This window comes from Asparagus officinalis, chromosome 5 (genome assembly GCF_001876935.1).
Source record: "Asparagus officinalis chromosome 5, Aspof.V1, whole genome shotgun sequence".
NCBI lineage: Eukaryota > Viridiplantae > Streptophyta > Magnoliopsida > Asparagales > Asparagaceae > Asparagus > Asparagus officinalis.
In genome coordinates, this window is record NC_033798.1 from 71984350 (window position 1) to 71998269 (window position 13920).

The following is a 13920-nucleotide window of genomic DNA, read 5'->3' on the forward strand; positions in this document are numbered from 1 at the left end:
CCCAGAATTAAACAAAGGGGAGAATCCAGATCATTCTCCTCTCTTTTGTAATCAGGAAATCCAATTATAATCGAGATTGAGAGAGTTGTAATCATTCTTTTTCTAAGCAGTTAGAGAGAATAAATCAAATACGATTCTTTCATTATTTCTTTTACTCCAAATTTTCCAACAAACAAAAGATGGCGACTCCACTGGGGACGAGCTTCTCTGATGAAGAAGTGGTGGCGCAATCCGATGTTTATCTCACTGGAACAACCATCGAAACTCTCGTGGTAGAGTTTGATCAAGCCAAGTTTGAGGAGGCCATCTCCTCCGGATCCCTTAGCCCTAAGGCTATGCGCAAGATCCACAAAGTCTCCAAAGAGACTAAAGCTCCAATTGTTGCTCCTATGCCAAAGGAAACCCTCTCTTTTAGCCGTCGAGATTGCACGAACAGCCCCTCCTCCGAAGGAGTGGGCTCGGTTTATGCCAAATGCACCCCTCAGTGGCGCGTTGTGCAATCAGAACGCAGCCTTCAGAGGCGCGTTTCAACATCAAAACGCAGACCTCAAAACTGCGTTGATCTGGCAGAACGAAACTCTCAAGAGTGCGTCCTAAAATCAAAACGTAGCCTTCAGGGCCGTGTTCCACAAACTGAACGCAACTCTCAGGAGTGCGTTTCAGAACCAAAACGCAACTCTCAGGAGTGCGTTTCAGAACTGAACGTAACTCTCAGGAGTGCGTTTCAGAACCAAAACGTAACTCTCAGGAGTGCATTTCAGAACCAAAACGCAACTCTCAGGAGTGCGTTCAAGATCCAAAACACAGACTTACGAACTGCGTTAATCGACAAAAACACAACCGACAAATGTGCGTTTCATCAACAAAACGCAGACTTCGGTCTAGCGTTAGTAAAATAGAACACGTCCCTCGTGTTTCTTCTTCAGAACACAATGCGATTCGTCGTATTCAAAAAGATCAACGTGGATTCAAGATCCATGTTCACCAGGAGCCAATCATGTCCAATCATAGACTGGGGGTTCCAATTCAAACCTCACGATCAGTGAGTAATTCTCGAGTCTTTACAATAGACTTGAGAGAGTTCATATTGAGAGAAAGACCGATGCAATAAGTCATTCGTTCATTCCAATGTGAACGACTGATTTCTACGGTCCTCTCGGGATGTCAATGCTGCTCATATGCGGCCAAACTGTTGGTGTTCGACCAATTTACGAACGTTGCTTTACCCAACCAACGACGACGTTCTCACAGGAAGAAGTCTCCAGAGACCGAATATCCTGGGGTCACTATCAATGTGATCGGGAGAGGGAAAGCCTCGGGTCCTAGTTCCGATGACTCTGAGACAAGTCGCTCACCGACTGTCAGAGAAATCGCTAACGATTTTGAAGGAGTCTACCAACACACTCGAACGCGAACAAGAGCCATTCCCTCTATCAACTATCGGAGGTTAGCCAGAAGAACCAATTCCGATGATGAACACTCAGCCATTGTAGAGTCCCAATCATCAAGCTCTTTTATTGAACATGAGAGCTCCGCTTATATGACGGGAAACCATGAAGATCTCGCGAAGAGACTTGGCGAGCAGGAGGCCATGCTCAAATCTCAGCAGGAGGCCATCAATGAACTCATGGCCCTGTTGACTCAAATCGTCGCAGACAGGGTCAAATCTCAGGAGACAGATTCGCCGCTTAGGTAAGAATCTTCCCGGATGAGAAAAGCGTCTTCATCCCGACACACAAGCAAAGGGAAGGGAAAAGTGATTGATGACGCTGCTTCTAACAAAGAAGCTCATAACCTGGAATCTTCCTCTGATGAAGGAAGAGAGACGGAGAACGAGCAGAATCTCCAGTCGGCCAAAATGGAAGAGTTGGGAGTCCGTCTCAATGCCATTGCTGACAGAAGCGAGCTCCAAGACGAGGGAATTGTCAGGCCCTATCCTGCCGAATGGGATGCAGCCCCTTATCCTCCAAAGTTCGAAGTCCCGACGCTACAAACTTTTAACGGCACGGGATCACCGAACCAACATATCTATCATTTCAAGTCACAGACTAGAAATGTGATATCAAACGATGCTATACTGGCTTAATTGTTCATTGGCACCCTCAAGGGAGTTGCTTTTGAATGGTTCAGGAAACTGCCTACCGGATGTATCCAAAAGTGGGCGGATCTAGAGAGACTATTCCTGTCAAGATTCTTTGAAGAGGATACAAAAGTCTCCATCCATACCCTTCTCGCCACTAAGCAAAGAAGCGGGAGTCCGTCAAAGCTTTCGTCAAAAGGTTTCGAAATATGGTTCTACGATGTCCGACAGGTATGACACAGTCTACCCTAGTGGAGACCTGTCGACACAATTTGCAAACCGACCTCCTAGCCCGAATAGGAGTTGCAGAATATCGTTCCTGGAGATAACTAATCTCTCAAGGCGAACAGGCTCAAAAGATTATTGCCAGGATCAGAGCTGAAGAGCAAAGTAGGCAGAATCAACCTGAGCAATCGGACCAAGCCCAATCTTCTCAGTCAGAAGAGGAAGATACTACGGCTACTGAAGCCAATCCTCTTCAGTAGGATGTTAGGTCTAACAACTATCATGTTAATAATTACCTCTGATAGTCAAACTCGTTAGATAGTGGCCCACTAGGCGATGTGCCATGTCTACTCCTTTTCCCCTCTGCACTTGTTCAAGACTGTGGGTCGGTTTATTTGTAGTTCATTGGATTATGAATAATAATTTTTTCTGAGTTGTCACGTTCAATAAAATACCTCTGTCAACCACGAAATCCACTAAAACTATCACGTTAACAGTTACCTCTGATAGTCTATCAATTTGCTAATCCTCTTCAATAGGGTGGCAGGTCCACCAAAACTATCACGTTAACAGTTACCTCTGATAGCCTATCAACTTGCAAATTTTCTTCAATAGGATGGCATGTCCACAAAACTATCATGTTAACTGTTACCTCTGATAGTCAAACTCATCAGATAATGGCCTACCAAGTGATGTGCCTCTATTCCAACTTCATGGGTAGTACCCCACTAGGCGATGTGTCTTTTCTACCTTCCCCCCTGCTAAGTCTTGATTAAGACTGGGGGTTGGTTACTTGGAATCTATTGGATTAAGAGTAACGAATCTTTCACATCGTCGAGTTAACATTACATTTCTGACGATCATTACCCCAACAGAGTATGAATGCAGCTTGCATCACTCCCAATTTGTCACGTTAACACCACACCTCTAACAAATCAACTTATCAATCATCGTCAATAGGATGATAAGTCCTCAAAATTGCCCCGATCGTAATATTCTTCCTGTCACGTTAACACCATACCTCTGACAAATCAACTTATCAATCCTCTACAATAGGATGATAAGTCCTCAAAGTTGTTCCGATCGCAATAAAATCCTGTCACGTTAATATTACACCTCTGACAAAATCAACTTATCGACTCTCTTTAATAGAGCGATAGGTCCACAAATTCTTATCACGTTAATATTACACATCTGATAACTTATCGACTCTCTTCAATAGAGCGATAGGTCCACAAATTCCTGTCAAGTTAACATCACACCTCTGACAAAATTCACTTATTAATCCTCTTCAATAGGATGATAAATCTACAAAGTTGCTCCGATCGTAACAAATTCCTGTCAAGTTAATATCACACCTTTGACGACCAAATCAACTTATCGACTCTCTTCAATAGAGCGATAGGTCCATAAATTCATGCCAAGTTAATACTACACCTCTGGCTCTTCCAACTTTCTTTCAGTATTTCAAGTAACACAAGAAGAAACAGCGGCAAAGTCTACGTATTCAAACATCATAGCACCAAAAATCCATGCCTTACATGCATGGGGGACTTTATCTCGATCCCTAATTAGAGATAAGCCTACGCCTAACACGCGTTGCCGGTTAGTCTTTTTTCGTAAAAATGACAAAGTCTATGTATTCAAAATCATAGCATCAAGTCTAAGAGGGTTCATTCTCTTAGCACAACGTTACATGTGAAACGGATCCAAATAATTCACATACAAGCCCGATTCAAACGGTAGTCGGTAAAGGCTTATCAAATCCGTTGATGGCTGAGGGTTTGCCAAAAATCCTATGCATGTTTGCAGGCCTATCAGCTTAATGGGTGTGAGCCGAGACTTGAAACAGATGAGCTAAAGACAAGTCTCAAAGACTTAGTCAAAATTGCATGAAAGTCACCTCCACACTTTAAGTCAAAACACCAAGGTCTGACCCGCGTTTCAAGTTCGAAACGCCGGGGTCCACCCCCGTATTCCAGAATCAGGATTATGACGCATACCTTTACACAGGTCCTGCATGGCAAATCCCTTCAACCAAGCTGCCTTCGAAGCGAGTGCAGAGAACAACTCATTTGTGACAAGGAATCAACAGCTCGAAGATCAGAGTTGAGATCCAAAGTATTCTGAAAATTCGTCCCAGTCAACCGCGAACTTTCAAAAACTTTAGAGGGGGTTCTGTAGGCTGTCTAAAAATCACAACAGATATCTTATCCCCATCAAACACCGATGACGGAAGTTACAATTTGACGACTTCCAGAATGCTACAATTTGAAGACTTTCACGTAGAAGGTTATAATCTGACGACCTTCACAATAACTAATGAAAGCTCTAATTCAACAGCCTTCACAATCAACATCGGGAGTTATAATCTGATGACTCTTATTTTCAAGGAGCCAAGACGAAGGTTACAAGGTGACGATCTTTGTAACGTTCTAGCAAAAGAGACTACAAATTGACGGTCTCTTCATATTAAAACATAGATATCTCTCAAACCGTAAGGAATTTGGCAAAACTAATAGAGCAAACCGAACCCTATGGGGTGGGTTTGGTCAGCTCCGTCTCGTCGAGATAGCCGATTTTCATATATAATTCGTCCAATTCCGACTTACGGTTTGAAAGTTATGACCTGTTCTTCGCAGCAAGTTATGTTCTGAAGTCCGTCTGCAAGACTAGACTTCGTCAGAACATTGGACTTAGCCTGAAGCTCACCAAGCCCACCTAAGGTTCGCCTCTGCGTCCAAGATTCAAAACGCAGAGGTCATGCCCGCGTCCCAAACTCAAAACGCAGAGGTCATGCCCGCGTTCTAAACTTAAAACGCAGAGGTCGTGACCACATTTGAAATTCAAAACGCAGAGGTCGTGGACTTGAAACGCAGAGTCCAACTCTACATCCCAGGTCCAAGACGCACAGTTCATGCAGAGCCCAACTCTGCGTCCTAGGTCCAAAACGGACAGTTCATGCAGAACCCAACTCTGCGTCCCAGGTCCAAAACGCAGAGTTCATCTCTGCGCAGTGCGACCTGTGCATTTTCAGCCTAAAACAGGCCTAACTCTGCGTTTCAGGTCCAGAAACACACAGTTCGGGCCCAGAACGCTATTTTCAGCGTTTGACTCGTTCAAGCACGATTTGAACGGTTCCAGAACCGTTTTCTCCCCATAATTTGAGGGGATCACTACCCTATCATGGAGAGATTTATGGGGGGGCAGTTACACCCTATTAAACCCTCATTAAGGAGAGATTCACTACCCTATCATGGAGAGATTTATGGGGGGGCAGTTACACCCTATTAAACCCTCATTAAGGAGAGATTTAAGGGGGCGGTTACACCCCTAAATCCCCTATAAATAGTGGAAAACTCAACTGAGTTCGGATCCTCTTTTTGGCTGACTTTTTGAGGATCCTTGATCGGGCATCTTGGAGCTTTCTACAGCAACAAAGTTTTTGGAGCATTCCCTTGGCTGATTAACCGAATTTTAGGTTCAAATCAACTCTTTTTCAAGAGTTCAAACTCGTTTAGAGTAAAACTCGATCTGAGTTATCAACTCGTCCAGAGTTTCCAACTTGCTCTGCAAGTTCTTCTAAACTCAGGCAGAGTTTCAAACTTGCCACGCAAGTCCTCCACAACGTCAAATCGTGAGGAGAAGACCACGTTCCAGTGAATCAAGACGTTCGGATCGTCAACGGAGAGCAAACTCGACGCGAGCATTCGAGGGAGGCACTCCATCGCCACCGTGAAGAACCCAGAATTAAACAAAGGGGAGAATTCAGATCATTCTCCTCTCTTTTGTAATCAGGAAATCCAATTGTAATCGAGATTGAGAGAGTTGTAATCATTCTTTTTCTAAGCAGTTAGAGAGAATAAATCAAATACGATTCTTTCATTATTTCTTTTACTCCAAATTTTCCAACAAACACCTTGATTTCAATGTAATGTTTAATAGTTTTGTGTATTCGTAAATTACAAATTTTTAGTGTGTTTTTATAATTTTTAAAACTATTGAGGGTGTTTCTTTTATAGTTTTTTAAATTTTTATTGTGTTTTTAGTATAATACATAGACACGTCAATTAATGATGATGTTAAAAAGTAAGTCGTTCTTAAAATATATTAGGTCATAGTTATGTATACACATCACTATTCCTAGACAGTATAGTTCATATATACAAAAATTTTCAGACGATCTATATAGTGGTTAAAATGATTTTAACTTTAATGTACTATTTTTATATATATTATGTTTAATGTGAACCCACCATATAATTTTATCTGTGGTCATTATAATTTTAATACCTTTGATTGATAGACTATATAGGTATATAGACCATAATTACTTTACTTTCTCACATGAACTAATATTTGACGCTTAATAATTTAAATTATTACTTTTAAATTTAATATAAAGAGGAGATCTAATAATATTTATTTATTTACCTACAGGATAATACAATCTAAATTCTTATTTTTTTACTTGAGATTTATTTCATAGTTATGCCTATCAAATTAGTAACTAAAATAATAATTATTTATCCTTAAATTAGGATTATTGTAGTTGGTCACTCATTATTGAATTTTCATGAAGATATATACCTTACTTTCTATAGCTATCTACACTGTTCATGTATATTTTATAAATTAATTATTAATTTAACATATTGAATTAATTTTCATTTGTAAATTTCTTCTTTGACTTTTGTATTATGTAATCACTATATCACCATTCTAGCATAGAAAAGACCTCACTCTAAATGGCTTCAAGCTAATATTTGAGTTGAACTGAAGTATATACTATTGCTACTATGTGTATATATTTTTTAAGAAAATCATGTCAACACTTAACCTCTGATATTATAAAAACTAATTATAGTCAATTGAGTGATTAGTGAAAGAGAACTTACATAAAAAAAACATGAATAATAAGATAAAAAGGAAAGGTAATGACATTGGTAACATACTACCAATAACAAAACCACAATGTAAAGTTAATCTATTTTATAGAGCACAACTACTGGCTATAAGCATTGAGGTTTCTATATATATACTTTATAATTTATTTAAAGGGTCACATAATCTTATATAATAAAATTGATTTAATACTAAATAGTAATATCATTGTAATAATATCGTTAAAAAAGGTCATATAATCTTATATAATAAAATTGATTTAATACTAAATAGTAATATTGTTGTAATAATATCGTTATTAGAGAAAATGTTTCATGAACCGGTACTGTGACGCCCCCGGGTTCACACAAGGCTACAGTCCAAGGTAAAACTAAGGATGTCAAACCTGCCATGCACCTATACTATGCAATGACATGTTTCATCATCATAAAAATATCCCTCTAGTGGAAACAAATAAGACAGTACAGGTACAAGCAGATATAAAAGAGATGAAGACAAAAAATAGAACACAAAAATATTTGATAAATCTCCAAATAATCAGTCCTCAACAGATATAAAAGAAAATATGTCCAACAATCTGAAATAAATGATCCAAAATCTCAACTACAAGAGTCAACTGAAAAGTACATAAGCTTTTTCAGCTCTCAAAATATAATACAAATCTAAACATCAACTAGAAATATAAACTAAACATCTGTGGAACAGAACTACTAAACATATATGACGACGACTATACTAAAAATCTGTCAACCTACGGCTCTCCGAAACTCTGCTCCGCTGCCTGAAAAGAAGTAAAAACCACAACGTCAGAGCGTTAGCAAAATCATCTCCATCCACCCCCAAGAGAATGGCTACTAGGTATGATGGAGGCTCTACCTATAAGTGCATAGTCTACCTAGTTCATTTACCCTGTACTAAACTAGGGTTAATACTTAGAAACTCACAACACAAGACTGGTACATCAAGCGAAATAATCCAAACAAGGAAACCCTCATATATATACCATATGTGTTAAATTGTGAATCGCTAAATATTAACTCCAAAACTAAGAATAAATGAATACAAGAAAGATAATACAGGAAATACCACATCATACATCTTCAAAAATGTCATGTCAACTCCTCATACTACCCTTAGTGGGTAAAACAGATATCGATATATACTATCTTGTGTAACTAAGTTGTGAAATACCTTCACAATGGATCATATCGATGATGTCAATATTCACCTACACTTAGGTTATTTATCAAATCGTCCTTCTCTGGAATACTTCAACTCATCGCACCCTGTGCGGACCGGTAATTTGATATGTCATTTCATTACACTCCCGTACGGACCAATAACTAGGTATGTCAATTTATCACACTCCCGTGTGGACCGGTAACTAAGTATAATAACTCATCGCATAACCATGCGGACCGATAGTTAGATATATCAATCTCTGCGTATCGTCGTGCGGACCGATAGTTAGGTATATCAACCTCTGCACATCTTCGTGCAGACCGATAGATAAGTATTTCAACCACTGCGCATCTCCATGCGGACCAATAGATAGGTATATCAACATCTGCGTATCTCCATGCGGACTGATAAAGAAGTGTAGTCCATCTGCAGTCTCATTGCAAGACCCGACTAAAGCACTCGGAGTATAGTCCATCCGCGATCTAATTGCGAGACATGACTAACCCCACCTAACCGATCATAATTATAATATATATAATAATAGCCGTTACTGTTAACTATTGTAACCTATTTGGATACCCCAAACAATGCAATCATGTGTACTCAATCCCCGTACGTGTACTCCTCGAACTATGCGTGAATATCAGCTCACATCTTGCACAAAAATGCTCACCAAATGGACACACAAGCAAAATGTTCAATCTCACAAAAACCAACCTGATCAGTCGATCGACCTCCCGTCAGTCGATTGATGGCAACTTCAGTCGACTGAACATGCTGAAAATGCACAGTTTGTTCTTCTCTCATGTTTTCTTCAAAAACTTGGGGTTTTATCAGATTATATGAATAAAACTTGATTCCATTGTCATGTATACTTAACTAGAAGTTTGTTTAAATAAGATGAATCACATGAACACATAGATCTAGGGTTTAACATACAAAACAATCTAATTCTTGTTTATTTCGACAATCTAAAGCATATAAACTTTATTAAACTATAATTAACTCTTTAAAATAAACCCTAATGATCATGATCATGCCAATATCTTAGTTTCAGATTCGTTCTACTGTTCTCGACATAAGATTTAATCATAAACATCACATGTAACATGTTTAACATTAGATTTAAACCCTAAACATAAAGTTAAACATATAAATCTCTTAAAAACATGATTTTTATTCAAGAGAAAGGTTTGGACAGAGGTGATCTTGCCTTTGCACGTGTACAAGCCTCTGAAAAGAACAACAAGTGATTACCCTATCGCCAAACACTAAAAATCCTAACTTTTTATATATATATATATATATATATATGCAAACCCAAAATAAACCCATTTGACCCGAACCAGGAAACCTAGTCTGACTGGAAAATTAACATTTGATATTTTGGCTGTAACGTTCTCATCCGACCTCAGAATGAGGTGATATAAGATTTGTTGGAAAGATGTTGAAGAAACCTACAACTTTAATCTTTTGAGATTTTCCAGATTCAAACTGCATCGATGTATAAAACATATAAACACTTAACTTGTTATTTTTTCAGATTTCTCTTCGTGCATGTTTTGTACATTTGCACTCATATATTTACAAATATACATTGAATTGATCTCAAATCAATTATTATCATAGTCAAACATCAAAATATGTTATTTTTCATCATATAACATATTTTTTATTTTTCATATAATATTCAAATTTTCGAGGGTTTTACAAGTATGTTCTTTACGATATATAAGTATGCACTCTAAATTCTTGTGTCTTTTCTAGAGCCAAAAAGTTTGAGCGAGCCTCTAACATTTTGCTCTCACAACAACAAAATCCACTTAGCAGATGTGAATATTTCAAATGAGTTATATGTCTTATATACAATACAATTGCCCTAGGTAAGTGAGTTATAATAATATTTTTTATTCACATCGTTTGGGGCAAGATTTGATAAGGACATTGCATCAAAGAAAAAAGAAATTTTTATATTTAGAGCACATGAAGGAATATATCATAATTTTCATGCTCTACTTTTGTAAGAAAATAATTCTACACACATTCTGTTTTTCTTCTATGATGTGGAGAATGAGTTATAAAATTGAATAAGAATATTAGATAATGTAAATATAGAGAAACTGCAACTAAAATTTAATGTGAATATGAGTCAAACCACAACTAAAAGTTTAATGGACATATTGCAAATAATTCATATGTAAAATTCCTTTGCTAATTGAATGATCACTCATCTTTTGAAGACTTCAAGATAATAATAAACAGAGATGTTGTATTAGATTAATGTATTTATAACTCAAAAATAGTAGATAACGTGAGCACAGTCTAAGTTGAAGAAAACAATGAGAATATTTTATTTGAGAGAGATGATTGAGTTGATGATAAATTCCACAAAAATATTTATTTTTTTAATTTTATTATATTTTATCAATTTAAATAATTATGATATTCAACCACGTACATTGGACATGCCATCTGACTAATAATTATATATATATATAATATATATATATATATTATATATTATATTAAGAGCAAACTTCTGTCAACTTAAGTGGACGTCCACATAAGTTTCTTATCCATTGATGATCACTTAATTGAGCCTACATTGTGGATAATCCGTTCCGTTCAACTTGATCTACATATTCTAAAACCCCAACACCAAATTTGGTGTGAACCGTCGTGGTTTGACCCTCCGTCGAGCCCATGTAAAAAGTTCTATTCACTCGAAACGCGTTAAAATTGATACAAGTGGATAAAGGGTCAAACTACGACGGGTTCATCCCCAAATTTGGTGTGTTGGGGTTTTAGAATATGTAGATCAAGTTGAACGGAACGGATTATCCACAATGTAGCTCAATTAAGTGATCATCAATGGATAATAAAAACTTAGTGGACGTCCACTTAAGTTGACAGAAGTTTTGCTATATATATATATATATATATATATATAATATAAAAGCTTCTTCGACCATCCCCCTCTGCTGCTGCTCTCCTCTCCCGTCGAAGAATGCCCACTGCATTCCGCCATTCTCATCAAAAAACCCAAAATCAACAAAAAGAAGATGAAAAACAAGAAAAACAAGAAACAAACGCCTAAATCCCCCCAAACCCTAAACCCCCAAATCCAACAACAGCCACAAGAATCCGAAGAAGAAGAAGAAATCGGAGAACTAGGGTTTAAGCTGAAACCCTCATCAACCCCCTCCCAAACCCTAGCGATCCAGCCCCTCGGCAACCTCTACCTCTCAAATTCCACCAACATCCGCAACCCCGGCCTCGGCTCCCTCCAAATCATCCCCGACGACCTCATCCCCGACCTCCTCGCCCTCCTCGACCCCCAAAACCCTAGCTCTCCTCTCCGCCGCCAGCAAATCCCTCTACGTCTTCGCCACCCACGACCCTGGCGAAACTTCGTCCTCGATCGCCTCAAAGGTGCGTTCTTTTTCGCCGGGTCGTGGCGATCCACTTACATTGCTTCGCTAAATTGTGAATCGATTCCGTGCTCTGGGCTCAAAATTGGGAACTTTTACTCGGATTATCTGTTTCAAAGCTGGCTCTGTGCCAATCTCGAAATGAAGCCGGAATGGCTTGAGAGAGATAATATTCAGAGAAGGAAAGGGATTTCAGTGGAGGAGTTTGTTTCCTGCTTTGAGGAGCCGAACAAGCCGGTTCTTCTTGAAGGTTGCGTTGATGGCTGGCCGGCGATGAAGAAGTGGAGTAAGGAGAGTTTGATCAGGGTTTGTGGGGATGCTAGTTTTTCTGTAGGGCCCGTGGAGATGAAGCTCGATAGGTTTTTTCATTACTCGGATCTTGCGAAGGAGGAGCGGCCGCTTTATCTGTTTGATCCTAAGTTTGTCGAGAAAGTTCCTGAACTAGGGTTTGATTATGAGGTTCCGATTTACTTTAGGGAAGATTTGTTCTCGGTTTTGGGGGAGGAGAGGCCGGACTTTAGGTGGGTTATAATTGGGCCAGCTGGTTCGGGCTCATCGTTTCATGTGGACCCGAATTCTACTTCGGCTTGGAATGCGGTGATCAAGGGGTCGAAGAAGTGGGTGATGTTCCCGCCGGAGGTTGTTCCTCCGGGTGTGCATCCGAGCCCGGATGGGGCGGAGGTTGCATGCCCGGTGTCTATTATGGAGTGGTTTATGAATTTTTATGGGGCATGCAAGGATTGGAAGAGGAGGCCTGTTGAGTGTGTGTGCAAGGCCGGGGATGTGGTTTTTGTGCCTAATGGATGGTGGCATTTGGTGATTAATCTTGAAGATTCTATTGCTATTACTCAGAATTATGTGAGCAGGTAAGATTCTGTTGTTGTTATTATACTTTGCGATTTATTTGTTTTTCATTGAAGAAATATATGTCAGTGCATTGGTGATCTTTGTTCGTCAAGTGTTGTCAGCCCCATGTTAAGCTAGATTATTAAATGGTAACATTACAACCTCGTAAATGGGGCTACATTTGTTGTCATTATACTATCCATGATATTTTTCTCGTGTTATAAGCTTTCACACTGTATGTGTACGCGACTGTGTTCTGTTTCTTCTCAGTGTTTTAGTATTTTTGTGCTATTGTTTCTTAAGGAATTGGTAGTTTTATGGCATATCCTATGTTTAAAGACTTATGTCACATACCTTGTGCCATTCGAAGCATAACAGAGGAGGATGAGTTGGTGATTAGATTACTAACAAATGATAACTAATTCAATTTTTAAGACTAATTAATCAAGTTTAAACAAGTAGATGGGAAAACTTCTGGAGACAAGTGATGTATTGTGGTTGGTCTATATGGTCTCTTAAACTTCTCTTTACATCTATGTATCTTGATCAAGGTCACCACTTTACTTGATCCCTTATCGCAGGAGCCTCCGAAATAGAAATGCTTTCCTGCTCTCTCCATAAGACATTCCCTAACTACTCTGGTTGACATTTGAAGTTTTTTCATGACTTTGTCCTGTCAAGTACAATTTGTGCTAGGGGCTAGAGTATTACTCACTTCATAATAGGATACTTGTAGCTTTAAAACAAGTTTGAAGATATTATATGTAACATAATTGTTATCTTACTCCTGTTTCCATTGTCCTTTGGCAGTTGTTCATGTACGACTTCTCTTTTAGTACTATATTCTCCTTGTTCTCTGCATTTTTTTCATTCCCCTAATGGTAGATTCTTCTAATTGTGTTTATACACTGTATAGTTTTCGATAGCTCTATCTTCTGTGAATTTGCAATTACTTAACATGAGCATACATGTTCCCTTCTGGTTTATGACTATCCATTTCAAAATTGACTCCATTTCCATGAGCTTTGGATTGTCTATTCGCTTTTGCTTTCGCATGTTTGATAATTATCAATAGGAGCTAGAGCTCATTTCTATAGTTTTATACATTGTTAAGTCATAAATGAAATCCTATTCCCTTGGCCTTTTGTTTTGATTATGAGTGAGCCCTTTGCCATATCGCCCTACTTCTTCGAGACACCTTATATTCTGGTTATACAGAATCCACTCTTTTTTTTTTGCATAATTGAGAAT

General features: G+C 38.6%; 1 protein-coding gene across 1 annotated transcript in view; it reads left to right on the forward strand.

Moving 5' to 3' along the window:
* Positions 11369–13920, forward strand: part of LOC109843835 (F-box protein At5g06550) — a 4760-nt gene continuing 2208 nt past the window's right edge. The window contains 3 exon segments of the mRNA XM_020412796.1: positions 11369–11736; positions 11738–11789; positions 11792–12689. Coding sequence (XP_020268385.1) covers positions 11455–11736; positions 11738–11789; positions 11792–12689 — 1232 coding nt within the window. The 5' untranslated portion in view covers positions 11369–11454.